The sequence below is a fragment of the Psammomys obesus genome, unplaced genomic scaffold (assembly GCF_907164565.1).
Source record: "Psammomys obesus unplaced genomic scaffold, mPsaObe1.curated_primary_1811, whole genome shotgun sequence".
In the NCBI taxonomy this organism is placed as follows: Eukaryota; Metazoa; Chordata; class Mammalia; order Rodentia; family Muridae; genus Psammomys; species Psammomys obesus.
In genome coordinates, this window is record NW_026595981.1 from 21,625,091 (window position 1) to 21,651,335 (window position 26,245).

The 26,245-nt window shown below is 57.4% G+C and overlaps 1 protein-coding gene across 3 annotated transcripts in view; it reads right to left on the minus strand.

Annotated features, from left to right (window-relative positions):
* Positions 1-25,676, minus strand: part of Srcin1 (SRC kinase signaling inhibitor 1) — a 39,225-nt gene extending 13,549 nt beyond the window's left edge. Inside the window, exons 1-14 of one of the 3 annotated variants that reach the window (XM_055620065.1) lie at positions 25,531-25,676; positions 22,710-22,808; positions 16,337-16,360; positions 12,005-12,200; positions 11,234-11,432; positions 10,702-10,795; positions 9,399-10,270; positions 8,866-8,958; positions 8,661-8,704; positions 8,231-8,418; positions 7,079-7,254; positions 1,044-1,174; positions 815-962; positions 157-403 (exon numbers count right to left, since the gene is read on the minus strand). In XM_055620065.1, the coding sequence (XP_055476040.1) occupies positions 157-403; positions 815-962; positions 1,044-1,174; positions 7,079-7,254; positions 8,231-8,418; positions 8,661-8,704; positions 8,866-8,958; positions 9,399-10,270; positions 10,702-10,795; positions 11,234-11,432; positions 12,005-12,200; positions 16,337-16,360; positions 22,710-22,808; positions 25,531-25,605 (2,586 nt within the window). In that variant the 5' untranslated portion in view covers positions 25,606-25,676. Of the gene's footprint in view, positions 1-156; positions 404-814; positions 963-1,043; positions 1,175-7,078; positions 7,255-8,230; positions 8,419-8,660; positions 8,705-8,865; positions 8,959-9,398; positions 10,271-10,701; positions 10,796-11,233; positions 11,591-12,004; positions 12,201-16,336; positions 16,361-20,686; positions 20,796-22,709; positions 22,809-25,530 lie in introns of those variants that run through there. The other 2 variants (XM_055620068.1, XM_055620066.1) reach the window with 2 other exon arrangements.
* Positions 25,677-26,245: the final 569 nt, after the last annotated feature.

Consider the following 26,245-nt stretch of genomic DNA (forward strand, 5'->3'; position numbering starts at 1 on the left):
GCATGCTTTCTATCAAGAAGGGTAAATGCCACCAAAATGCTTTTCACACTTCTCATCCTAATCCTGAAGGGCCTCTACATGCTCCTTCAGTATCTGACCAGAACAGGTGACAGCAAGAACTGTGAGCCTAGCTCATTCCCCGCCCTGGCCCATCACCTCAACAGACACAGCTTTGTCCACGCTTCTCTTGCTGGAAGCATCCAGGCCTTTGGTGGGGTTGCTGCTCTTTGGGGTCAGAGGGGCTCCTTCGGCAGGCCCACTCAGCTCATGAAGATTCAGTGGAGGGCTGGGGGGTGGAATTTCAAAATCCAAGCCCTTGCTGAAGTCTGTCTCGGCTGCCACCTTCTTGGGGGACTGGTTCAGGATATTGTTGGGGGGTGGCCACACACCTTCATCCACTTGCCTAGGGATGGGAGAGTGAGGAACAGTTAATGAGAGGTGGGAGCCGCTGGAGGGGAGCCTGCAGGTGTGAGGAAGGCTCTGGGATCTTGCAGGAGAGATGGCAGAGCCGAAGCAGGTCTGGAGAGATGGCTCAGTGGTTAAGAGCTCTGTCTGCTCTTCCAGAAATCACAGGGTGGCTCACAACCATCTATACCCTCCACTGCCCTCTTGTGGCATGCAGTTACACATGCAGATAGAGTACTAATACACATGAAATAAACAAAGCAAAACCTTAAAAAAAAGAATTGAAGAGCAGCACCTCTAGCTAGCACAGAGAGCTCTCTGAGGAGTCCCAATAAGGGACCAGGGGTTTCTCTGGCCCTGGGCCCAGTGTGTAACCCCATGGGAAACTAAAGATGGAGGGGAGAATGACCTTCGGATCTGGGCAAGCGTGTCAGTGACCCCGCGGCAGCGTTTGAGAAGTCCATCAAGGCGTTGAGGCTCCTCCTTCAGGAACTTCACCGCCTCCACCTCTACCCGAAGCACCACCCGCATCTTACTCTGCAGGCCTGGGAAGTGAGCTGAGAGGGCAAGGGGGGTGAGCTGGTTGGGTAGGTGTAAAGCACCCAGGAGTCGGGGCACCCTGGCCAGGGCAGGCTCACCCTTGAGCTCCGTCAGCGTCTCCCCAAGCTGCTTCAGCACCAGCGCCTTCTCTTCCAGCTCAGGAGGAGGCACCAGCCGGTGGTTATGGGCCACATCCCTCTGGATCTTCTCCACTGACTTCTCCAGGTCACTGCAGGCACAGAGAGACCCTTCTCAGCCCCTCTGGCCCCAGCCTAGCCCCCTGAAATTGAGCAGCATGGAAAGAAATCATGCCACCAATCAGATCAAAGTTCAAAGCTGTAGCCAGGTGTCACGGCTTGCTCCTGTGTAATCCTAGCACCGGGAAGGCTGAGGCAGGAGGATGGTTGAAAGTTTGAGGCCAGCCTGGGATACAAAATTAAGACCCTGACTCAAACAAAACAAAAGATAAAAAAAAAAAAAAGTCCCACAACATCTAAAGCCATCCAAGCAGTCCACACGTCTAAGTGAAAGTGGAAATGCTAGGTCTCAAAGATGAGACTTTCAAATAGCTGTTTACAGGCACCAATGCTTCCCACAAGCTCTAACACACAGTAACATCAGCATTTATCTCTCCCTGCAGCCTGCAACCTCAGACTCTTCCCCAGAAGCAGTGAAGAACCTGGCAGCCATACAGAGCCTCACTGAAGCCTAGAGGTAGCTGCACGTGGCTGAGGTACAGCCACGCCTATCACCTTTTGTCAAAGGATCAGGTTTTCACCTGGTCCACTGTAAACATTGATGACCTTCCATCTTCCTAAAGCGCAAATCGGCCCCCCTCCCCCACAGTGGTACAAATGAACAATCTCAGCACTTAGGAGGATGGGGAACAGGATCACAAGTTTAAGGCCAGCCTGGGCTACAGCAAGACTCAGTCTTAAAACAAACAACTAAGACCAACAAAAGCAAACCAAGTAGACATTCTTTGTGTTAGGCTCTTAATGTGCGGGTGGGAGGGAGGCCGAGGAGAGGGCTCATTGGGTAAAGTGCTCGCTGCGTGAGGCCCTGAGTTCGGATCCCCAGCACCCATGTAAAAACTGAGCACAACTTCAGCTCCAGGACTGGGTGAAGGGGCAAAGACAGATCAATCCTGAGAGCTCGCTGGCCGGGGTCAGCAAGAGACCCCATCTCCAAAATTAGGATAGAGGGACTGGAGAGATGGCTCAGCAGTTAAGAGCACTTGCTGCTCTTGTAGAGGACCTGGGTCCGTTTCCAGCACCCACACGATGGCTCACAACCCTAATGTTTCATGGGATCCAGTGCTCTTTCCTGGTCGCCCTAATCACCAGGCATGCAATGGTGCGCACACACACACACACACACACACACACACACACACACACACACGCAAGCATACACAGAAAGTGAAATACCGAAAGCTCCTGCACAGCCACCGAATGGCTCTGGGCCTCAATCACCTCACTCAAAGATGAGTGAGCTGAGGATGGTAAGCTGGCTCAGCAAAGGTGCACACTTCCCGCCAAATCTGAAGACCTGACTTCGATCCCTAGGACCCACATGGCGGAAGAAACCAACTGACTGGACACTGTGGTGCTCATACACGTGCTGCGCACGCACGCACACACGCACGAGCGCACACACAGAGTAAATAAATGTAATTTCTTGACAGGGCATCAAAAGCTAAAAGCTCCTAGCTGGCTTGGAACTCACTGTGTAGACGCAAATGATCCACCTGAAGGGAATGTTCCACCACTAACCGGCTAATTTTTTTTTTTCCCAAGAAAAGAAATAGCTACTCTAGGCGTGCCTCCCTTTCGGCCGCTACGAGACTGAAGTCCCTGGAGTGCTCTTGCTCCTCTCTCTAGCCACGTCACCACTTTCCCTGCTTGCTTCTGCTTAGGCCATTCCGAACTTCTGAGGTCTTCCTGGGCGCTGCCCTCTCGGGCCCTTGAGAAGAGCGCACTCTCAGCCCAGAGCGGTTCAACCACCTGTACACGCATGCTCATTTCCACGCTAATCTCATCTCAGGTCTCAAAAACCCAAACTCCTCCCCTCTCCCTGCTCAGAGTTGGGGGGGGAGTCTTCTCCTGCCTCCTAATCCCCCCCCCCCAAGCCCGGGGCTCTTCTTGACTGGCTTGTGAACTCTGTGCCACTAGCCCAAGGCAGGCTAGACTGAGGTCTCCCAGTTTCCTGTCTGTTTCCCAGCACCCAGCTCCGGGTCTGGGACAGAGCAGACGCATGGCTGATCACTGTGGAACTGGCGCCACAGAGGACTTGAGTTGGACTCTCAGCTCCCACGTTGGTGGAATTTGATACCCCTGGCCTCTGTGGGAACCGGGACACACATGCGCTCCCTACACACAGATACAGATATGATACATAATTTTAGATTTTTTTTTCCGAAAGAAATTAAATATTTTCAAATCGCAGGGTGAAGAACTGAGAGAAAGAACTGCCCCAGGCAGGTAGGTCAGGCCAGTGCTGACCTTGAGTCATTCACACGCAGGGACTTGACATTCGCTCCCGTCAGGTCCTGTCTGCCGGATTTCAACTCAGCCTCCCCAGGCGTGAGTGAACTGAATCTGTTCTAACACCCGACATGTCTGCCTTCTTTCAAAGTGCTATGTCATTGATCAGTCACGGTGGCAACATCATCCAACCAGCAGACGAAGAGACGGACCAGGGCAGAGCCAAGGACAGAACCCCAAGGTTCCAAATCAAGCACTTCCTGTTCGTCAGGTGCCTTGGCAGACGAGTACACTCACTTCCTCGTACACTCACAAGCCCCGGGGATGGGAGCATCACTTCCAGCTACCACGTGGGCAAACAGTGGCTCAAAGACTAGACTACATTTCCCAGCTCGTCTTGCAATTACAAGTGGGCATTCGCGCTGAGTGCTGGCGGCTGCACACACCTTTGATCCCGGCGCTTGGGAGGCCGAGGCAGGCGGATCTCTGAGTTCGAGGCCAGCCTGGTGTACAGAGTGAGTTCTAGGACAGCCAGGGCTACACAGAGAAACCCTGTCTGGGGAGGGGGGAGTGGACACTTGACTGAGGCCTACCCAGGGAAATAGGGATGGAAAGGGCATGTGATCTTTCCAGCTCTAGCCCATAAAGGGCTCCCATGCAAGCTCCTGCTATGCCCTTTCCCTCTCTGGCTGGTTGTGAAGACTGTGGTCTTCTGGATGAGCTGGAAGGTACATGTTGACCGTGGCAAAACCTCCGTCTTGATCCCACGTGGGGGGGCACTGCTGGCTCCTCTGCCGTGTTTCCTAGTACATCATGTTTACAACGATGGATTTGCTGAACTTTGGGTGCCTAAGTGTTTCGTCTGTGTGTGTACTGTGTGGGCCTGGTGTCTTCACGTATGTGTTCTGTATGCGGGCCTGGTGCCTGCAGAGGCCAAAACCACGCACAGAACCTCTGAAACTGGAGATGGATGTGCGCCACCACATGAGTGCTGGGGACCAAAGCTGGGTCTTTTTTTTTTTACTACTGTAAGAGCAATAAGCCATCTCTCAGCCCCTTTTATTCTTCTTCTTATTATTACTATTTTGGGTTTTTGAGACAGGATCTCTCTGTGTAGCCTTAGCTGTCCTAGACTCTCTTTGTAGACCAGGCTGGCCTCGAACTCACAGAGATCCGCCTGCCTCTGCCTCCCAAGTGCTGGGATCACAGGCGTGTGCCATCACACCCGGCTTAATTTTTTTGAGGTAGGACCTCACTGTTTCCCAGGCTGGCTGAAGATATATAAGTAGCTGAGGATGACTGAGGATGCTCTGCCTCTTCCTCCCGAGCGCTAGGACTAGAGGCTCACACCACCGCACCCAGCCTACCGTCCTACTTTAGAACCATTAAACGACTCGGGAGCTTTTTGTGGTAGCATGTGAATTAATGAGGAACCCTAATGAAGGTTCGGCCTTCAAAAGGGGGGAAGGTGGCAGGCGCTCTGAAATCAACTAGTTCTCAAGGTCATACAACTATTCTGTGGTGTGGGGCAGTGTCTACTCAGTGGGACTTCAGCCTCTGGTGCTGCCTCACTTCCAGACCGAGTGATGTCACACCTGCCTGCCGTCTCGCCCAGCCCTGACTCCACCACCTCGGAAAACCACCTTCCCCGCAGCCAGCTCTGGGTCAGCAGACAGACTCCGGGAGTCAACAGGCTTCCGTCAGGGACAATATCCAGAGAGAGCCTAAGGCTTTGGCCAGACAGGCAGGCGAGTGAGCCCAGCGGGAATGAAACCAAAACCCAGGCTCAATTGCCAGCAGGATGTCAGAAAAGAGGAAGGAACAAAGGAAAATGAACATGAGAGAGAGGGAGAGAAGGAGAGTGGGAGAGAGAGAGGGAGAGAAGGAGAGTGGGAGAGAGAGAGGGAGAGAGAGGGCGAGCTCACACAGCGGCTGCAGGGGGATGTTCTTGAAGGCCAGACCAGAGCCATCAGAGGGCCCAGTCCCTGCCTCACTCAAACGAGACAAGTGCCATCTGGAGAACCCCACCAGCAGTCCCTGGGTTCTCTAGTGAGCAGTCTGAGTAATGGGTGTGACAAGGCGTAGGGGACGGGGATTTTCCATGCTCCTAGAGAACTGAAGCCCCCAGGAAGCCAGGGTCCAGACACTCACGAAGACCAGAGCATAAATCGCTCCTTTCATCCCTTTTGCCTCCGCGCTTTGATGGCTCCCTTAATTTCTCTTTAATGTCTCGGTTTAACTCCTTTTGAAAATCCTGGCCCAGCTCCTCTACGCAAAATGGGAAAAGACAAGAGAATCGGAGAAGTGGAATCCTGGAAGAGAGGATGGCGGAAGCTGGGCTGCTTAGAGAGAGGGCTGCGGTGGTCTCTAAGTTAGCACACCCGGACACGACAGTGGCCGGAGTCGCTGCTACCGCCTCATTTGGCGAGGTATCCAGGACTTAAGGTGTTTGGCCTTAAACACTGCCAAAATGCACGCCACGTTGACATGGGCCCCGAGGCTGAGCAGTGCTGCTGCTCAGGGAACTCCTGGTGAGGCTCCAGATATGACTTAGGAGGGCAGCGGCGTCCAGCAGCTTTCTTGTCTCACTGGTCTCAAGCATACAAGCCCTCAGCCGCTTCCAAAAAATGAAAAAACAACAACAACAACAAAAAAAACCTGCAAAAAGTCTTTAGTACTGGAAGCTGGAGATGGCTCCGTGGGTAAAAGCACTGCCTGCTCTTCCTGAAGGACCCGGGTTCAATTCCCAGCATCCACATGGCAGATCACAACTGTCTGTAACCCCAGTTGCAAAGGATCTGACATTTTCACGATAACGCACATAAAATAAAATTTAAAAACATTAAAAAAAAATCTTCAGTACTAATGAAGATGCTGAAGCAGAGGCAGGCAGCAGCTACCTTGGTCACATAATCCCATGATTCTGGGCTGTCTCTAGGTCCCCTACTGCCCTGTGTCATAAAAGGGACCACAAGAAGGGGAGGGGCCTTTGCCTCAGCCCAAGTAAAAGGCTGCGGTTGGCTGGCAGCTGCTGCATCTCCCTTCACAGGTGCCAGACAATGGAATTGTGGCCAGACAGCCATTTGCTAAATCTGGATCAGACCGTCTTCTGTTAACCCTTCGATGTCTAAGCAGGGCTGGGTTATTCCCAGTTCCTCCTCTTTCAAGGGGCTCTCCTTGCCGCCTGGCCTCAGGGATCAGGGCGGCCAGAGAGTCAGTAACCACCCGGGCAGGTGTCAACATCCCTGACACTCCACCTACTTGCTCAACCTAAGGGTTGAGTTCTTAAAGGCAAGCAAGGGTTAGACGGAAAACAGACAGCTGGCTTTATGAGAGCAGGCTGCAGGCCACAGGAAGCAATTACCATGGCAGAGGTAGGCACCAAGCCAGAAAAAAAAATATATTCAGGAATTATGCCAGACGGCCAAAGGTTTGTGGGTCATGGAGAAACCGGGCCACAGTGGAGGGTGAAATCAGACTTCGCAACAGCCCAACGTCCTCTGTGAGTCTGAAGACATGGGAGCTGCGCCCCCCATGTCAGTCAGGCTAGGTCACCCAGGCCGCGTCGTGTCGTCGTGTGTCGTCCTTCCCGTCCGTCCCCCCACCTCCTCCCACGGCCGCCCACGCGCGCCGGGACCCAGCCTCACTTGAGCTGCTGAGTAATGAGCTCCTCGTCGTTGAGGTAGCGCAACCGCTCCTCCTCCACCAGGGTGCGCTGCCGCTGCAGCGGGTCCTCCTGCCGCCGCGCCGCCTCCGACACGCGCATGCTCAGCTCCGCCTCGGTGCGCTTCAGCAGCGCGCGCACCGACTCCTGGTTCTGGAGCTGCGGGGCGCAAGGATGCACGCGTGGGCGGGGGAGGGGAGGAGGACACGTGTGGCCGGGGAAGGGGGGGCAGAGGGCAGCCCCGGACAAGCCAAACTCCGCAGAGGACTGGGTTTTCTGGGCTGCGGGTGCGGGTGGCCGCGAAGGCGTGGCAAGGCCGAGACAGGGATCGAGGACGGAGGTGGGGAGGACCCAGCAGGCCATCCGGGCCGGGGATGATAGAGCTTATGGAGGTGACATGACTGTGGCTGAGGCTCTGAAGCAACAGCAAAGGGCAGGACAGCTGGCGAGGGAGATCAGGGTTATATACTGGAGGAGTACGGGCGCGGAGAACGGGATCATTTGTGTGGCCGAAGGGTGCCGCGCTCAGTGGAGCCCTGACGACAGGGCGGGTGTGGAGCTGTGGACTCAAACAAGCCCCTCAGTGGAGGCAACGGGGACAGCACTCCGGAGCCCAAATGACGTGGGTGGGCGAGAGCTTAACCGTGGCCCAGATGGCAGCCCTCCGCCCCCCTTCCCGGCCTGTCTCTGCTCATTATCCTCACCTGACAAGCCCCGAGCCCCCTCTAGAAGAGCCTGCACCGTGGTGCCAGGCTCCTGACAGGTGGGACCATCTGCCAGTCAGGGCGGGACAGCCAGCCCAGGCTCAGAGAGGGGGAGCCGATGGGGACTTGGAGAAAACGGATCCTGGGGCCTCAAGAAACCAGGATCGCCTACAAGGGACAGCGCACGGGGGAGGGGCGGGCCGCAGCTCAGGGGAGGGGAGGGGGGACTGGGGTTCAGTGAAAGGTCGGGGCTTGGGGGGGGGGCTGAGATTTAACGAGGAAGTGGAAACTATAAAGGATCGGAAGAACCTATGGACCACTGAGTTTTAAGGGACTTTGCTAGCGCCGGATGGTGGGGGAGGGTGGGACAGAGCCTGGGGAGGGGAGTTACAGCCAGGGGGCGGGGATGGGGGGGGGGGGGGGGCCGGTACCTGGAGCTTGCGCAACTGCTGGAGCTGGCCGCGCAGGTCGCTGGCGCTGTTCTGCAGGCCTCGCAGCTGCACCTGCAGCTGTAGGCGGCTGGCGGCGCTGGGCTGCCCTGCTGGGGTGCTGCTGGCCGAGGGCGGGGGAGGGCCGGACACCGGGGTGGCCCCGCTGCTCCGACCGCCCGACCCACACGCTGCCGACGGGGACCAGAAGGGCGAGCCGTGAGGGGGGCGGAGCGGCGGGGGAAGGAGAGGGGGGCCCCACACCCAGCCACGTGGCCCTGACCGTCTACCCCGAGCGGAGGCGGGTCCTGGCGGGGGGGTGACCTGGAAATGCGTGGAAAAGCCCCCACGACGCGGCTGCTCGCTGAGACCCCGTTTGAGGATTAGGAAACTGAAGCCTAGAACTCTGGAGAGGGAGGGGAGGGGCACTCACGTGCTGCGGGTATGGCTGCCCCGTCGGAGCCTTCAATCTTCTCACTGCGGCGGAAAGAGAAGAAAACGGTCAAGGAGGCTCCGGCTGGCCCCGAACCTTCAAAGCTGCACGGGCCCTCAAAGGTCACCCCAGCGCCCCGGGTGGACAGAACGGCGGGAAAGAGAAGGGACTCGCTCGGGGCCACGCTGTAAACACAGGGCCTCACCTTGGGGTCTCGGGCTCTGAGCCTCGCAGCAGGGCGCTCTGCACTAGCCCCGTGAGGCTGGCGATCTGCTTCTCCATGGCCTCCATGCGCTCCCTGGGGGAGGAAGGCGGGTCTGAGCGGACCTTCCCGCGGGCCCTGCCGCCCACCCGGAGGACAGCCGGTCTCCCCCCCGGCTGCCACACAGGCCTCTCTCCACGGCCTCCCTCAGGGCACGTCAAGCCCGAGATCCCCAGCGGAGGATCGCGGGGGCTGATGCAGGAGGATGGCCGGAAGCTTGAGTTGGCCTGGGCTACGCAGCAAGTCCCTGTCCCCACCCCGAGCCCGCGCCTGTGGATTTCAGCTGGTTCTGTGCTGGACAGCTCTCAGTGCTGGGGGGAAAAACCGGCAGGCTCGCCCAGCCTTCCCGTTTTACTGCTGTGGGTAAACTGAGGCCTGGGTCTCTGCAGGCATCACCGGTCCCTCCAACGTCCTTCCCGTGACCCACGTGCAGCCACCCTCCGCGGCGTCCCCACCGCCACCCCCCGTGGTCTCACCTGGTCTCCGTGTCCTTGGCTGGCACCGGCGGCCCGAAGCCCACGAGGGAGCGCTCCCCAGGCCCGGGGAAGAGGTCGGGAGGCGGCGGGCCGGCCGCGGAGGGGCCCCCGGCGCTGCGGGCCTTGCCCCCGGGGCTCTCGGCGAACACGGACGACGAGCCCGAGTCCTTGCGGAAGGACTGGCGCACGGGCGAGCCGCGGCTGGGGGGCCCCGAGTAGGGGCTGTGCGGGGGCGGGGGGCCCCCGGAGGGCGCCGCCACGTCGGCCAGCTTCTGGGGGGACGAGGGCGGCAGGCGGAAGCCGTAGCCGTCCCCGTAGAGCGCGCCCCCGCCGCCCCCGCCGCCCCCGCCCGCCGCCTTGTAGAGCGAGTCCTCCAGGTCGGACTGCAGCGCGGCGGCCGAGTAGGTGCTGAGCGAGCGCAGCGAGCCGCGCTTGTACAGGCCGCCCGCGCCGGGGTAGGCGAACGGGTCCCCGCCGGCCGCCGCGGCCAGGCTCAGGCGACCCTCGTGCAGCAGCCCGTAGGGGTCGGCGTAGAGGCCCTCGCCCTTCACCAGCACCATGCCGCCCGCCTTGGCCGCCAGGTCCTCGTCGGGCTTCACGTCCCGTCGCTCCAGGATGGCGCTGGGGCTGGGGCTCACCCCCTGACCGCCCGGGGCGCCCCCCAGCCGCTCGGCGGCGTGGTGCACGGGGCTGCCGGCGTAGGAGGGCGGGCGGCCCCCGGCGTACGACAGGCGGGAGCGCGAGGGCGAGCCCGACGGCAGCCCCGACGGCAGCCCCGGGGGCGGCGAGCCGGAGGCCAGGTGCGAGGCGGGCGACAGGTTGTTGAGGCGCCGCGTGGGCGACGACTCCCGCGACGCGTACACCATCTCTCTCTGCGAGGGAGACGGCCCGGGGGCCCACGGGGCTGGTCACTAAGGGGGGGACCAGCCCCTTCCCGTCCCTTCCCGCCCCCAACCGGGCTCAGGAAGGCCCCTCGGCTCTGGGTTCTGCCTTCCCTCTCCTACAGCGTCCCCGGCCCCTGGCAGATGGAGAGGGCTCAGTCCACCCTTGATGGGAACCGGGAGGGGAAGAGAAGAGGGCGTGGCCGGGAGGGCGGCCTCACGGCATCTAAAGGCCTAGAGAAACCCTTGGGCGGACGGTGGGGAAGGTAGAGCCGAGCGCCGTGGGGTGGCCAGCCTCCCAGTTAACCCGGGCACCCCCGTCTCAGCCTGGAAGCTCCCACCTCCGGAGCCGCCCTGGCTCCGCCTCCGGCCTCGACCCCGCCTCCGGGTCTCCCCGGTGCCTCGGGCGCGCCCTGGCTTACCCGGAGGTCACCGTTGGTGAGGTGCGAGCCAGGAAACGCGGCGTAGAGCGGTTCCTTCCTGTAGATCTTGATAATACTTCGGTCCTGGATGTCTCTGTCGGGTAGAGAGAGGGACGGAGGGTCACTGTGTGTGTGTACCCCCAAGCTGTGCGCAATGAGGAGGGGGGCGGCAGCTACTTTAGGCAGACAAGAGGGCCTGATACCTAACCTTTTCCCCTTTTCCTAACTCTGTCTCCTGGTACCTTGAGATGCCTGCCAAAAGCACAAGTGTGCAACACACCAGAGAGAGAGAGAGAGAGAGAGAGAGAGAGAGAGAGAGAGAGAAGCTCCACCTATTCACTTTCCCAGCTTCCCGCCAGAGGAAACCACAGGAAGGATGGTTTAGCACAGAGGGCGGGGCTCTGGGGCTTGGGGGTGGGGCAAAGGGTGGAGAGAGGGTGCAGAGCGCTCTGGGGAAGGGTCAGCAGGGGTCCAGAGCCCTTCAGGAGGACCGTGGGGAACCCCACCCCCGCCCCCCGGGGGCCGTGCCCACCGGACATCCTCCAGCTCGTAGAAGACGTTGCGCGCCTCGTCTTTGATGAGGATGGCGGTGTTGGGCGACTTGAGCATACCCATGGTGAGCTTCTGCGGGAACATGTGCGCGATGAGCGCGTGCAGCGTGTCCAGGCTGCTGACCTCGTGAGTGATGTGCACGCGTCGCGTCTCCTCCCCGAACTGCAGGAACAGGACCCCTGCGAAGGAGACGCGGCCCGCGGGGTCACTGCCTCGGTCGGCCCGCGGCGAGCCCGGAGACTGCGGAGAGCCCTCAGGAGCCGCCTCGGTCCCACAGCGGCAAGGTCTGAGGCCGGAGGCCGCTCCCGGGTGCAGGTGCACCCACGCGCTCCTCATGGCCGCGGGTTCGCGGCCCGCCTCTCAAAAGTACCCCACCGGACCCCGGGCAGCTGGAGTCTGGACGCGGAAATGGGGCTGGGGGCCAGGAACTGGTGGGGCAGAAACTGAAGGGAAGTCGGGGAAAGTTGGGGAGGCTGGCGAGAACGCCGGGAAAATGAAATGGGGGGAGGGGCGGGAGAGCCTAGAGAAAGAAAACAAGGATTGCACAGAGAGGAGGCTGAGGGAGGGGAGCGTAAGGGCCGGCGGGGGATGCTAAGGTATAGCAGAGGAGAAAGGGCTCGGAGGACAGCGAGGACTTCAAGGAGGTGACAGCTCTGGGGGAGGGAGGGGCAGGAGCTGGAGGAGCGAAGGGCGGGGGAAGCCGGAGGGAGGAGCTACGGCCCGGCCGGAAGAGCAGCAGGCTGGGTGGTACCTGGTGAGCGCAGCTTGGTCTGGCTGGCCGAGCGGGAGAGAGGCAAGCTCTGTCGGAAGCGGTTCATCCTGCTGAAGCCCAGTGGCAGCTCGGCCTCGGACATGGTCTCCAGCGACTCAGCCGAGGCGTAGGACAGCTTGGCTGCCTGGTCTGCCAGCCCTGGTTGGGCTCCCTGAGTGTGGCGCGAGCTGCGGGTCTGCAGGGGCGGGGCAGGACGAGAGGCACCAAGCGTGAGCCCTCCACACCCCCATTCCATGCTCTGCCACTGCCTCCATCGGGCCCCGGAGCTCCGGCCAGCCAGCAACACACACACACACACACACACACACACACACACACACATTCAGAGAAGGGTTCTCTCTCCTGTGGTTCCAGACTCGGTGGGTAGCTGCAGAAAAGAGCCCCCAACTTGTCTGCCCCGGGACACCCAGCAGGTAGGTAGTAGGCCGAGGACTGAGGCACCCTGGGAAGCCATTCAAGAAAGCATCTGAATTGGACCCATGGGCACGCCTGCTATTTTAGGCTTTCCAACGAACAACAACAACACAAATTTGTCACCGAGGTGAGCAGCAGAATTGTTGAGCAAATTGGAGCATTAGTTCCAGACATTAATTAAGCGGCGGGTTGTGTGAGCGGCGGATTTATTCTTCGTGGAGTTCAGGGGCGTTGGGGGGAGCGGGGAGAAATCAAAGAGAATGAGGGACCCTAAGCTTTCAGCCCGTGGGATCCGGAGTCACTGACTTCAAGGACTTAGTAACTCGGAGAGTCTCCAGGCCCTTGAGTCAACTGGACCACAGTTTAAACCGTACATGAGCACGCCAAGCCAGGTGCCACACCCGCAAATTTACCGTGCCAGGCTCCACCCCTCCCTGGGATACACACACTGTCACACAGCCTGGCTGGCCTCCCCTAGGCAGTATGACCGCCCCTTCCCTAAAGCTAAGGCTGAGAGTGACCTCCAGCAGGGGCAGGAAAGAATGTCACAGATATAGCTCAGTAAATCCCTACCTTCCATCCCCAACCCCTCCCCCCAAAGTAAAGATGTAACTCAGTGGGAAAAATGCCACAAGAAGGCCTGACCTCTGTTTCTTGGGAGGGTGGTGTCTCTCCTTATCTCAACTGTCCTTCTAGATCCAACTTTCTGGCTCTCACCCAGCCCCACAACTTCTACCATTCTGCTCTAGAATCTACACTCAACCCGGCTACTGTATAGCTAGCTACTCCATGGTTTAAACTGTTATTCTTTTGAGAAGGAGAGTCTCACTAATGTAGCCTTAGCTGCCCTGGAACTGGCTAAGTAGAGCAGACTCAGAGATCCACCTGCCTCTGCCTTCCCTCTGTTGGGATTAAAGACGTGCTCTACCAAGTTTGGCTCTCATTTAAGTGAATTAGGGGAGTAGGACAGAGCTGTGCCATTCTGTGGTATGTGCATTATACATACACATTAGCTTACTACCATGAAAAAAAAAAACAAAACATGTTATCTAATTGTACTTAAAGAGACTTATTTTCACAGGCAGGTATGTTGGTACATGCCTATAATCCCTGCACAGAAAAGGCTGAGGCAGGAGGATAGCCATCAGTTTGAGGCTAGCCTGGACTACAGTATGAGACCTAGACTGAAAACAAACAAACAAACAAACAAAAGTAAACAAACTTATTTCTAACATTTAAATCACATAAATCACTTAAAACCATCCACATCAGCAATCTCAGGTATGAGAGAGCTTTCTGTATTCATTTTCTTCCTTTATGAAGCTGAACAATTTTGAACAATTAGAACATATTACTTATACAATTTAAAAGACAATAGCAAAGGCACAGCTCTCATTTTGCATTGTGTTTTTGAGACAGTGTCTCACTAGGTAGCTATGGCTGTTCTGCCAAGCGCTTGCTGTATAGGCCAGGCTGGCCTCACACAGGCTGTCCATCCTCCTGAATGTGGGATTACAGGCAAGCGCCACCCAACCTAATAAACATAGCCTCTAAAAAGGAATAATTTATTTACCTGTTTAGTTCCTTCTTCACCCCCTCATCTTGATTACACCCTAATTAATCCCCATCTTCATATTAAGTCAATTTGATATTCCAATCCAATTAGCACTCTCAGAAAGGGAGAGCATATTCCAATAAGCCATATGCCCAGCTGTCCTCAAAGTGGCCTTGAGAGCTTGGAGGGGGGGATATGGAAAATCAGATTTGAGGGGTCACCAAGGGTCTTCCAGACTCAAGCACGACAACTTGGCCAGCAACGAGGGGATGGGCTTTGGAAGGAAAGAGGCCGTATATGAGCTGGGCCTGCTTGGGAGGGTGCATACTGTGGAGCCCAGGCTGCAGCTTCAGCTCTAGGCTGCCCAACAGTGACAGGGATTCTCCCATCTTCATCCCCAGAGAAGCCACCAGTGAGACGCCTATGCAGTAGTCCGGGAGTGTGGACCAGGCTGGTAGGCATGGGGTTGCCAGGCAACTGAAAGGTCAGTGGCAGGCTGGAGCCGATGAGGGGCTACAGCATGGAGCGGTTGGCAAGATGAGAAAATAGGGGTGGCCACTGGGAGGAGGGTGGTACAAATGAGAGGTGAGGGAGAGGAGGGCATGATGATGGACAGGGTCCTGGGGGTGGCTGGCCACAAAAATAGGAACTATGGGATAGCCACACCCCTTCCTCTACTAGCTCCTGTCTCCTCCCTCCCCACCGGCGTCTTTCTATCCTTTCTACCTTTACAGAAAATCCTAAGGAAAGGGAAAGTTTATTAATACTTCTTTCTGCTCCCCCACCAGACCACCAAAGAAAAGAAAAACGAGACATCTAGAAGGCACTAGCAGGCGTGTCCAACTTCTGACATGGCAACGTGGCGATGTCATCTACCAAATTCACACTTGAGAACTGAACAAAAGTTACCAAAAAAAAAAAAAACAATCACAAAACAGATCTTATGTTTCAAATAAGTTGACACTGACAGCCACAGGTGGCCTGCTGGTCATGGGTTAGAAATGCTGGCTAAGGGAGATGGCAAGAGAAGGAAACAGGAATTCAAACAGAACCTGAATACGGGAAGGGGCTGCTATGGGAGGCAGTGGTTGGATCTGTTCCACCAAGGAGCTAATGAGACCTGGACTTGGGCCAGGCAGAGGGAGCCAGGGCTAGGATGGTCAGACAGAGCTCTGCACTCCCAACAGCTGTGTATGGAGCTGGCCAGGAGCACCTGGGAGGTGCTCACGAGCTCTCTTTCCAGGATTCACCGTTCTTTAATGGTAATCTCTTGTAACTGGGCTTCAAGACTTCTTATGAAACCCTAAATTGTAGCATCCAGAGGTTGGAATCAGGTCAGAGCCCATGACTAATGAAGTCAGCTACCGGGTAAAGCTTCCTTAACAGAGCAAACTGCCTCGGACATGCGTTTTTCTCATCTCTTCAATCTTTCAGCCACTCTGAGTCAGCCCTGATGGTACACGGTAAGTGAGCAGTTTAGGTGACTGAGACAGGAAGATCACAAATTTAAGGCCTGCCTGAGCTACAGAGGCAGTTCAAAGTCAGCCTGGACAACGTAGTGAGACCCTGTCTCAAAATAAAACGTAAAAGGGGGTTGGGATACCGGGTATGGGGATGCACACCTTTAATCCTAGCACTCAGGAGGCAGAGGCAGGTGAGCTGGAGGCCAGCCTGGTCTATACAGGCTGTTCCAGGCCTGCCAGGGGGACAAGTGGGTGTGGGGGCCAAAGAGGACAGAGTGTCTTGAGGGTGCTCCCCCAGAGGCACCATGATGTCCTGGGGATGGGGAGACAGCATTCCAGTTCTCAGTGATACTGTCCAGAGGAAAGCACCCATTTCCTGGGCCTGGCCCCCAAGGGGAACAACTTTAAGAGTACAGGACAAGTGTGTCGCCTGGTCCTGACTGTGGTGGGTAGTAAGAAAGGCAGACAGTAGGCCTTCCTAAGAGGGACACGGTAAGTTCAGGGTCCAGGGCCTACAGGGAACTCTTGAGTTCAGGTCCCTGCCTCTATCCGCACCCTCTCTAGGCTGAGAAGTGTCAGGAGCTCTTCTCATCCTAAAATACCCCTAACAAGCTTGGGAGAACTGGGGACTTGAGCATCAATAGGCCAGACCTCCAGAGGAAGTGGCAAAACTCCCGCTCTGGATCCATAGGCCCCTGGCAGACAAACCCAGGCTCTCCCCACCCCCCAAGCAGCAGCCATAGCCGGCAGCCCCAGGCCCACCGCCCAAAAAGGAGGGGGTCCCGTGCACACCCCAGTGCGAAGCGTGTGCAAGGCAGAGGCGGGGAGGGGAGGGCAAGACATGCAGTTGTCATGGAGGCAGAAGCATCGCGCACTGACCTTGAAACTCCAGTAGTTTGGTTGCTGATGGGAATAAGAGAAGAGATGGTTACAAGGGGGGCTGCCAGGAAGTGGGACAGGGACAGGTCGGAGACTGTCGGTACTCAACACCCAGGGACATGAACCTCCACCCCCTGGGGAACCAACGCCAGGCAATGCCGGTGCCTCTCACTTCTCCCGTGAGGCTGGAACATTCCAGTTCACCAAGGATGGGCAAGTTCCAGGCCTGCTGGTTGGGGAGCAGGATAGAGCATGTCAGATGTTTTAAGTGTCTTTCTAGACCTAGAAATTGACTTCAGAGAGAGCTACAGGTGAGAAAGAGCATAGATGACCATGAGGCGGTCAAAGGTTTAAAGGGAGGGCAGTGAAAAACCTGGGCCGTGGGATAAGAGATGGCACTCGTTGTGGGAGGCCAGGTGAACTGTCCCAGAAAAGATGGCATCCCAGCTCTGCTGGGAAAGGGAAGAGCTGAAGACCGGGGAGAAAACTGTGCTCAACATAGCAGCTTAGGTAGGTACCCTGGAGTAGGCATGGGGCCTGGGAAGAAGCAGAAGGGGGTGAGGGGTCAAAGGGGGAGGCTAGATGCTGGAGAGCCTCCAATGGGAGTGGCATCTACAGACCAGAGTGCAGAAAACACAGAAAAGGGAATGGGACTCCGGTTGGGCCGAGGGCAGGGAGTAGATGGTGGTGGCTGGGACCAGGGCCAGGGCAGGCAGGCCTGTGTGCCAGGATGTGCAAGGATTGTGGAGAAAAGTGGACCAATGCCAGTGACCTCTGGCACTGGGCAGCGGATGGGGAGCTCGGGCAGCACTTGAAACTACAGAGATGGCGGAGAAGAGTTGTAAGGGGGCCGGAGGCTTCGCTTCTCCTAGCTCTCAGTAACCCAGGGTCGCCCTGCCCTCCCTAGAGACCAGAAGGCCCTTCCAGATGGCTAGCAACAAGGGAAGGACAACCCTGAAGGCGGGCTGGTTCTTGGCAAAGCTGAGGGTACCCTGCTGACCGGTGCCAGCCTCAGCAGGAGGACAGAGGCAGCAGATGGCCTGTCCCCAGGGTGCCTGGCACGAGCAGAAAAGATTCCCCAGGCCTCAGAGCCACCGGCAGGGGAGAGAGGCCTTGAGGGTTCCTGCTGGGAAGACACCATGCTGTGGGGCCCTGTCCCCCCGGATGTTATGGGTGCAGGAAAGAGCTGGTAAGGGGGTAAGGATGGCTATTGCTGGCTAGACTTTATGCTAGCATCTCCTTAGGGTGGGCATGATACCAACCTGGATCTGGGGCAAAGTTTATTTCCCATCACCCCGCACACACACCTGATCCTCGATTCCTATCTCTCCAAACTTACTGGCTCCAAAAGATGAAAAGCCGGCACATTTCAGGCAGGAAATCAACAAAGCCTGTATGGACACGGGTCACCCCCGTGGTGCCAGGGGATGCCCTCGGGTGTCACAGGAAGGGACGAGGCTGAAAGACTTGAGTCACAGCGTCTGTGACCTCGGATAGAAGGGGAAGCATGGACAGTAGACTCCCAGGGGACAGCAGAGCCAGGCTGAGGACCCAGAAAGGTTTACGTCGAAAGTTATGCCCGCAGACCAGGAACCATGGACGGCTCTGCTGACAAAGCCCCGTTCCGTCCCCACCCTACAGTGGGCACAGGAGCCACCCACAGCTGCCTGAAACATGCATGTCCCTGCGGTGAGCCGGCAGAGTAAGAAGCATCCCTGTCTACCCAAGGATGTCACAAACAGAATGACAAACACACCCACCAGGGTGGGCAGCCGTAAGGGAAGCGGTGAGACATGGCCCCAGGGACACACAGCAACTTGGAGATGTCCACACGGAGGCCACCTCGGTTCAGACCCACATGTACCCCTGAGGACCCTAACTAGCAGGATGCCCAGTCAAAGACACAGCACACCACAGAGCCATAGAGGCAAGGACACCCATTCACACACATGCGAAAACACCAGCGACAGAAATATACACAAAATAGCACACAGAGGCCAGCAAGACAGCTCCGTGGGTAAAGGTGCTTGCGGCCAACCCTAACGATCTGAGTCCAATACCTGGAGTTCACACAGTGGAACGAGAAAACCAGTTCCCCCACATTGCCCTCTGACTTACACACACACACACCACAGCAAGCACGCCCTACCCCACACACACATACTGGGTAAATGTAATTTTTTTTTACTAAAGCAATATATGAAGCACACAAAGACTCAGAGAAAATGCAGTTGGGTCTGGACATTTGCGGCACCTTTAGCCAGTATACAATGGCTCTAACGGCCACATCCTCATGTGTCGGGGGGTTGATATCCTAAATCAAGAAAGGTAAAGGTTGCCCCATCCCAAATTCTGCCATCAGTCTCAGCACAAGGGACTCAGGGTACCTAGTATAGACAACTGGGACCCAACTGGTGTTCCTAGAAGATGGGCAGGAGATCTGGCTATAGCCTCGCTGACTATGTCCTGGCTGTGGGCTCCAAGCCTGGACACGCCCACTAGTCAGTACCTGGAAGGCTGAGGGTCACAAACAGGCCCAAGGGAAATAACAAGGTGACACCAGCATCTGGGAAAGGTCATCCTAGGTCTGGGATGGATATGGATGGAAGAGAAGCTACGTTTGTGTTTGGGGGACTTGGACCAGGACTTGCAGCTCTGAGTGCCAGAGCTTTCTTAAGGGAACCTCGCCTCCTTCCTTGGTCCTCTCTTCAAACTGGGAAGAAGGATCCTTTCAAGTGGCCCCAGCAGGAACCAGCTACTCTGTCTCCCAGCAACTCACTGTCCTTGAAGGGGAACACTGCATCGGGGAGAAGCCCCTGGAGAGATGGGCCATTATCCACCCTTCCAGGTGTTACCCCATGGGACCGCCCCTGCTGACAGGGAGCAGAGGCTCCTCCCCTACTGTGCAGGAGGGACACCTCTGATCCTCGCCCTTACCCCCTTCCCAGCTGTGGGGTCCTTCCTCAGCCCGTGCCTAACACATACCGACCAATCTGTGGCAATGAATAAATGCCAACTAGGCAAACCAGGCAAGGCCAGCAGAGAAGTGGTTCTAAATACTAGGCCTGGCCCTACTCCCTCCATCTCCTGGCCCCTGGTCTAGAAAAGCCCTGAAAAAACGGGAGGGACGGTGGTGGTGGTGGCGCATGCCTTTAATCCCAACACTTGGGAGACAGAGGCAGGTGGATCTCTGCGAGTTCAAGGCCAGGTTCCAGGACAGCCAGCTACATAATAGAAAATTATCTCAAATTATCTCAAATAAATGAACAAATAAATACAGGAGGGGTCGGGGTCCCTCTGCCCTTTGCCCAACAAAACCTCACCAAAGCCTTAAGTGTGGGGAGGGCTGACCTTCCCAGAACTCAGAAACTGCAAGAGAAAGAGCTGAACAGGAGAGAAACTGGCAAGAGCAGACGCTGGTAAGGGAAAGCTTACAGGAGCCAGGGCGAAATGAGAGGCAACCATCCCTCAGGACCAAGCTTTCAGCCATGGGGGAGGGGACTTCTCCCAAGGTGCCAAGGAAGCAAGCTACAATCCCCATACCCCCACGGAGTGGAGGAAACAGCTTTTCCCCCTCCTCACACCTCTCCAGGACGGAGTCTTGGGGCTGTCTCTCCCCCTCCTCCGCCCATTCCAACCCTGGAGGGGCGGGACAGGTCCCCGTCCCCCCGCAGGACCTTACCTCCGCTTTTTCCCCCTCTCCTTCCCCTGGGCAGGCGTCCCGGGGTAGGCCAGGCGTCCTCATGACCCCTTCTTGACCTCGGGGCCCCTCAGGGAGCATCCCCCAGAGAGGAAGGCAGCCCACGAGTCGAACCCCCTTCCTCAGCCCTCACACGGTCGCACACACCCATCTCCCAACTCCTGTGAACCCGAGTCCGCGTAAACGCCCGCTCTCGACCCGGGGCTACGCCACCGCCACGCCGCCGCGCGCGGCCCTCCCCCGGGGGTCTGCAGCGACACCCGCAGCCCCGAGCCCTGCGGAAGCTGAGCGTGCGGGGAGGGGGGCGCGCTGCGGGAGGCGCGCGGCGCCCGGGGCCGGGGCGCACCCCGGAAGGTCATGACTTTCTGAGGTTGGGGGAGGGGGCGCCTGCCGCATTGGGGGGCGGGGGGGGCCGACCCACGTGGAAGGCACCTGCTGCGGTGGAGGAAGAGAGGGGGGCGTTCCTCCGAGATCGGGAACCCGCCGCGGTCGCGCGCTCCCCGCACCCCCCCCCCCGCACCCCTAAGACCAACCAGTCCTTCTAACCGCGGATCGGGGACTCGATCTCCAGGTCCCCGCCCCCCTCGGCCCCCCACCCCCGCCGAACCCCACGCCGGGCCACCGAGTTCCCCACAGCGGCTCACCCTTACCTGTGGCCACAGGTGCACGCTGGGGGTCGGGTCCCAGGTCGGGCGGGGGAGGGAGGACGGCCCGCTCCTCCCGCCCGCGCGGGCTCTCCCCTCCCCCGGCTGCCTCCGCAGCCGCCGCCGGTGCCCTTTGCTGCAGTGCCAGAGCCGCCGCCGCCGCCGCCGAGCCGGCCCGGGCCCCGGTCGCCCCGGTAACCGCGACTCCACCTGGCGCGGCGCGTAGCGCTGCCGTGCGCATCCCCTCTCGGTCCCCCTCCCGCGGCGCGGCCCCGCCGGCGCAGCCCCGCAGAGGAGCAGGGGAGGCTGGTGGCTGCGTCGCCGCGGTCACCCGATCTGCCGGCCCGCCGCCCGGGACTCGGGTTGCAGCAGGAGGGAGGGAGGTTAGACAGCCTGAGCGCGTGGGGGAGGGGCTGTGGCTTGGTCTAACCTCTGGTCCCTTCCCAGGATCCTCTTCACTGCACTCATCTCTAAAGGACTTGGCTACCCCCACCTTCCCAGCCCTTGGTCTCCTCTCAGCAGCGCCCTTTTGCCCCTTTAATCCTTCCATGACTTAATCCATGACAGTCTGGGAGGCCTAGGGATGCCTAAATTTCCTTGTTGGCCTCTGATTCATGCCTTGCTGTGTGATTCTGGCCCTTTGCTGGAACGTCTCTGTGCCTTCGCTTTTCAAATAAATAAATAAATAAATAAATAAATAAATAAATAAATAAATAAATAAACCTTAGATTGGGGAAGAATATGATAAGCCATATCAAGAGATGACAAGATCCCCGGCTTACTGTTAAGCGCTGAGGCAAAGATTCCTCCTTCCTCCATCAGAGCATGACTCCAGACAGACCTTAACTTAACCATAGGACAGAGCTGAGCCCACTCGAGTCCAAGCTCAGGGCTGCCCTTTGCCCAAAGCCCTAATCCGACCACACACTCCATCCGAGGGACCTGAGGCACAGGGACTTTCCTGTCCATCCTGTCTCCTGCCCATCAGCATCATCGTCCTAACTCTGCCTGTGGTTTCCACCACAGGCACGGCCTCTCTTTCCCACCTACCATCCAGCCTTAAGAACAGACGAGTCTGCTGTTCCTCCATTCCACAGGTTCAGACAAAATGGGGCCGAGAGCCGGAAAGGAAGCGGCTCCGTGCCCTGAGAGTGATGCCCAGTATGTCAAGCTATTCCTCTCCCTCTGCCCAGGTGCCCCAGCCTCTGAAGGCTCATCATATCCTAGCTGCTCACGGACATCATTGCATTTTCCTTGGGAAAGACGGGAATGAGTGTGTGAAGAACTGGGCCTCTTCCACTCAATAAACTGGCAGCCGCTGCCCTCCTCCTACCCAGTGCAATAACCACCAAGTCCGAAACAACCTGGCTCCGGGTACAGCTTGAACTCCTGGTCCTCCCATGCCTGCTATTTCTCCCCTGGCAGTGTCCAGGCCTGAGCTGGGAGCATACGCTGATATAAATCCTCCTGTTGGGGGAAATGAGGCTCAGCGAGGAACAGGGAAACAGGCTCAGAAGCAATGGCTAGATGCCCTGGTTCTTTTTAAAAACGGCAAGAAGGGTGAAAGACGCCACACAGAACTTCCTGGTGGTCGGAAGGGGTTGGGGGGAAAGGCGGGCTCCACTCGGGACAGAAGAGTGGAGCACAGACAGGGCAACAAGATGAGGATAAGAGGCTCCCAGGAGCCCAAGGAACAAGACTAGGTGCTCTTGTTTAAAAGAGAGAAATAACTATTTATTAGTTCATTGATTTGTTTTTAAATTGTAGCTACCCCTCAAAAAGGTTCCAGCTAGATTTGGGAAGGTGATGGGAAAGGATCCATCAGCAGAGATGTGATTTACAGGGCATGGAAATTTCCTGAAAATGGAGGGTTCGTATATGAAAGAGAAGGGGTACAAAATTAAAAAAAAAAAAATTCAACATCCCCCCTACCAAAAAAAACCCCAAAAAAACAAAACAGGGCTTTGCCAAAGCCAAGCTCTGCCACGGATTTTGCGCCATGGATTGTGTGGGGAAATTTGTGGCTCACCTGGGCAGGCTGGCCAGCCCCGGAGGGGGTGGAATCGCCGTGGAGGTGGGAACAGAGGGAGCTGAGGAGGCACACAGGGTCCACGGTCCAGCCGCCGACCTGTGTGTGTGAAGCAGGGGACACCCCATTAGGGGGAGCGGGCAGGAGCCGCTGGGGACAGAAGCAGACAGGATGGACTTTCCCCGGGCAAGCCCTGGCACACAGAAGAGGGCCAGAGTTGTGGTGGATCCTCCACAGAGGCTGGTACTCTTAACTAGGGCCCCAAGGTTTTCGGCAGGACAGGACAGGGCTTTCCCCCACCTGATAGAATCCTGATTTCCAGTTCCCAACTGCCTCCTTGCACACTCAACATTTGCCTCCTCTCCTCCCTGAAGAGGTCACCTCTGGCCTCACAGTGATGGGGATCGCTGGGCAGCAATGACCTCACTCCTGTTGTCTCTTCCATCACTGTAGAAGTGACTTCCTTCTCCTACTCAAGGCCACCAGACTTGACTCCTCCAGGACCATTTCCTCCTACCCCTGGCCCTCTGGCTCCAGAGTCATCTCTCTGTCAACCGACCACTCCTTCTCCAAATGTTCTCCCAGCTTCACACCATCGCTGCACCATGCTCGGGTACCCCGCCAAACTGAAAGGGGCCCTGGTCCTGCCATTGAGCCTCTAACGGAGCAGATGGGGGCGGGACAGATGAAAGGGATGGACCGGATCATGAATGAGCTTCCGTTCACTCCGTACGAACTTGATAATTCCTTGCTGACTGCTCACCAGCCTCCTCCTACCAATGCACAGAAGTGCTTCAGGCCAGGCCTCGTGCCCCTTGAAGCTGCCACCTGGCTACTCTCACCTTTTCTTTCTGCTAATCCTCAGGGACAGGTGTGTAACCCGAGTGTCCGGTTTCTCACCACGCCTGGTCTCCAAATCATTGAAACTGACCTCTGCGCCTCTTCACGCTTCTGCCTAGACTTCTGGAGCGAAGGCACCACAGCCTTGTCTCTGACCTTCCTAGTCTGCTTTAATGGTCCTCTCCTGTCCCACTCCCAAGACTCCTGAAGCCATGGTCCCTCTGGAGTCCAGAAATGTATGTAAGGCATCCCCTTGGCCTCCTGGAAGCTCCCTCCCAACTTCCCACCCATCTCTGTTTCTTTCCCAGGAACTGGCTTCTCCTCATCAGTCAAGAACTTGGTTTTAGTTCTCATGTAGGTCTCATGTAGCCCAAGTTGGTAGCTGAAGATGGCCTTGAACTTCTGGTTATTTTCCCTTCCTCCGCCCCCAGAGTAATGGGATTACAGGCGTGCACCGTTACAGCCGGTTTGTGCGGTGCTGGGAATCGAACCCACAGCCTCTGGCCAACCAGGCCAGCACTTCCTACCAACTGACCTTCACCCCCAGCCTGTGGGGTTTTTGTTTGATTGTTGTTTTTTTTTTTTTTTCTGTCATTCCCTTATAGGTCCAGACAACCAACAACCCTTGCTCAGTCTCCCCTCCCACCTTGTCCAAACACCCCGTTCCTTCCTCTCCTCCTTCCCCTGCCTCAAGCCACTCGACACCCAGCTTCAGTTTCCTGTTCATTACAAGTTGACTCAAGCCCATGCTGTTTCCTCAGGACCTGCCGTTACAGCACAGCGTTCTCTTCCTCTATCCAGACCCTGCTAAGCTCCACATAGGACCACCTCCTCCAGGCAGCCTTCCTACTGGGCCTGTGCAACTTACATCTCGGATCCTAAGACCCCTCCCCGATGACCAGGACACTCATATGAGTGTGTAATCATCTTTCCGCCCAGCTAAGGAGGACAGGGCCCTACGTGTGAGTCTAAAACTCGTCCTGATCCTCACCAAGTTGGATCCTTCTCCCAGGGGGCGAATCTGGAGCTGGGGAAAATGCAAAAGCCGGGCAGAACTAGACAGGACATCTGGGGACAAGCAAGGTTCCCAAAACATAACAGTGTGTCCTTAATCTCTGCAAAGAGAAGGGACATGTCCCTTTTCTGATCCCCAGTCACACTGAGTAGCGGCTGGAACAGGAGCTGCGTGACTAGAGGGGTGCCGGTGGGCGAACCACTGACCACCTCCTCCCAGAAGGGACAATGCCCACATTTCCAGAGCTGGGACACATCAGCCATAATGGCCCTCTTGCCAATGCAGGGCTAAGCACAGAATACCAGTCCCGAGAGAGAGAATTCTAGGAAAAGTTAGTGCTTGGGCAGAGAGGGGCATTAAGGAATCCAGGCTCGAGGGGTTGAGAAGGTTAGGGTTCTTTCCCAATAGTCCCGGGCCAAAGGCAGAGATGCTAGGCCCTTCCTAAGCCTTGCTGGGGAGGGCAGTAAGAGCGCCAAAGCATGCAAAGGCTTTCAGAGGCAGTCACACAGCCAGCCTGTGTCACCAAAGGAGACAGTGGCTCCAGCTCCCAGCTCTGTTCAAACGAGGACTGCAGACACGTTAGATTTGGCCTTCCAGTGCCCCCAAGCCTGAGAGCGGTGCCGTGGCCGAATATCTCAGCTGCCTCACTGGGTCCAGGCCAGTATCCTCTGTGCCCAAAGCGTCCCTTCCCTTCTTCGCAATCATTCCTCTGCCCCCCCAGACACACCTTCCAGCACTCTTCTTCCCACATTCTGACCAGACCCATCCCAACGCGTCAAACAGAGAGCAGGGACCTGAAGCTGACCCCAACTCCTATCTCCCCCAGGCTCCAAAAGACCAGGGAGGGCCCTGGAGACAAAACTGCCCCTCCCCACGAGCCCCACCCCCCACCCCCGACTCCAGACTTCCAGCTCTGCTCCAGATCCCGAAGATTACTACTGAGCCGCGGCTCTTGCTCACACTCACCTGCTCTCGCATCCTGTCCTGCTGACCTCTCAGAGCCAGGGCGTGCTGGGGGTACTTGCTCTTCAGGTGGTCCATGAATGCATCGCGCTTGCGGTCTGCATCCGCCTTCTGGAGCCCGCTAAGCGCCTCCAGGCTCTGGGCAGCGATCACGGTGTGCCGACGCTCGGAGGTGTGTACCAGCCCCACGTTGGAGAAGCGCCGGCCCCCGCTGCCCCCACCGCCCCCACCCCCCAGGGTCCGGTACTCTCGAGGGTACTCGGCATCGTCGGCAGACAGCATGGGGGGGCTGCTCCGCTCCGGATCTGCGAGGGGGGAGAGGGTCTGGGGTCACCAAGGCGCCGAGCCAAAGAGCTGCCCATCTCCCACCAGGGTGCCTGTGGGGGCGGGGCGGGGCCTGATGGGGCAGAGAGGTCTTTAGGAGATGAAAGGGTGTGAAAGGGTATGGGAAGTGAATTGAGAATTTCAAGTTGGGGGTGGGGAGCGGGTCCTGCATGGATGGGGCTTGCTCTTTAGCTGGCTTTGGAGAGAGCCGGGGATGCTATTGGGCAGGGAGACAGGAGAGGTGAGGAATATGGGGGGGAGGGGGTCTGGTCATCTCTCTAACTACACACTCGGTCCCCTTCCTAAAGATAGGGAAAAGAGCTGCCCTGTGCTCTAGAATATTCTCTAAGGACAGGCTGGAGCCATGGGTGCCTTCCCCAGACCTGCTGTTCAG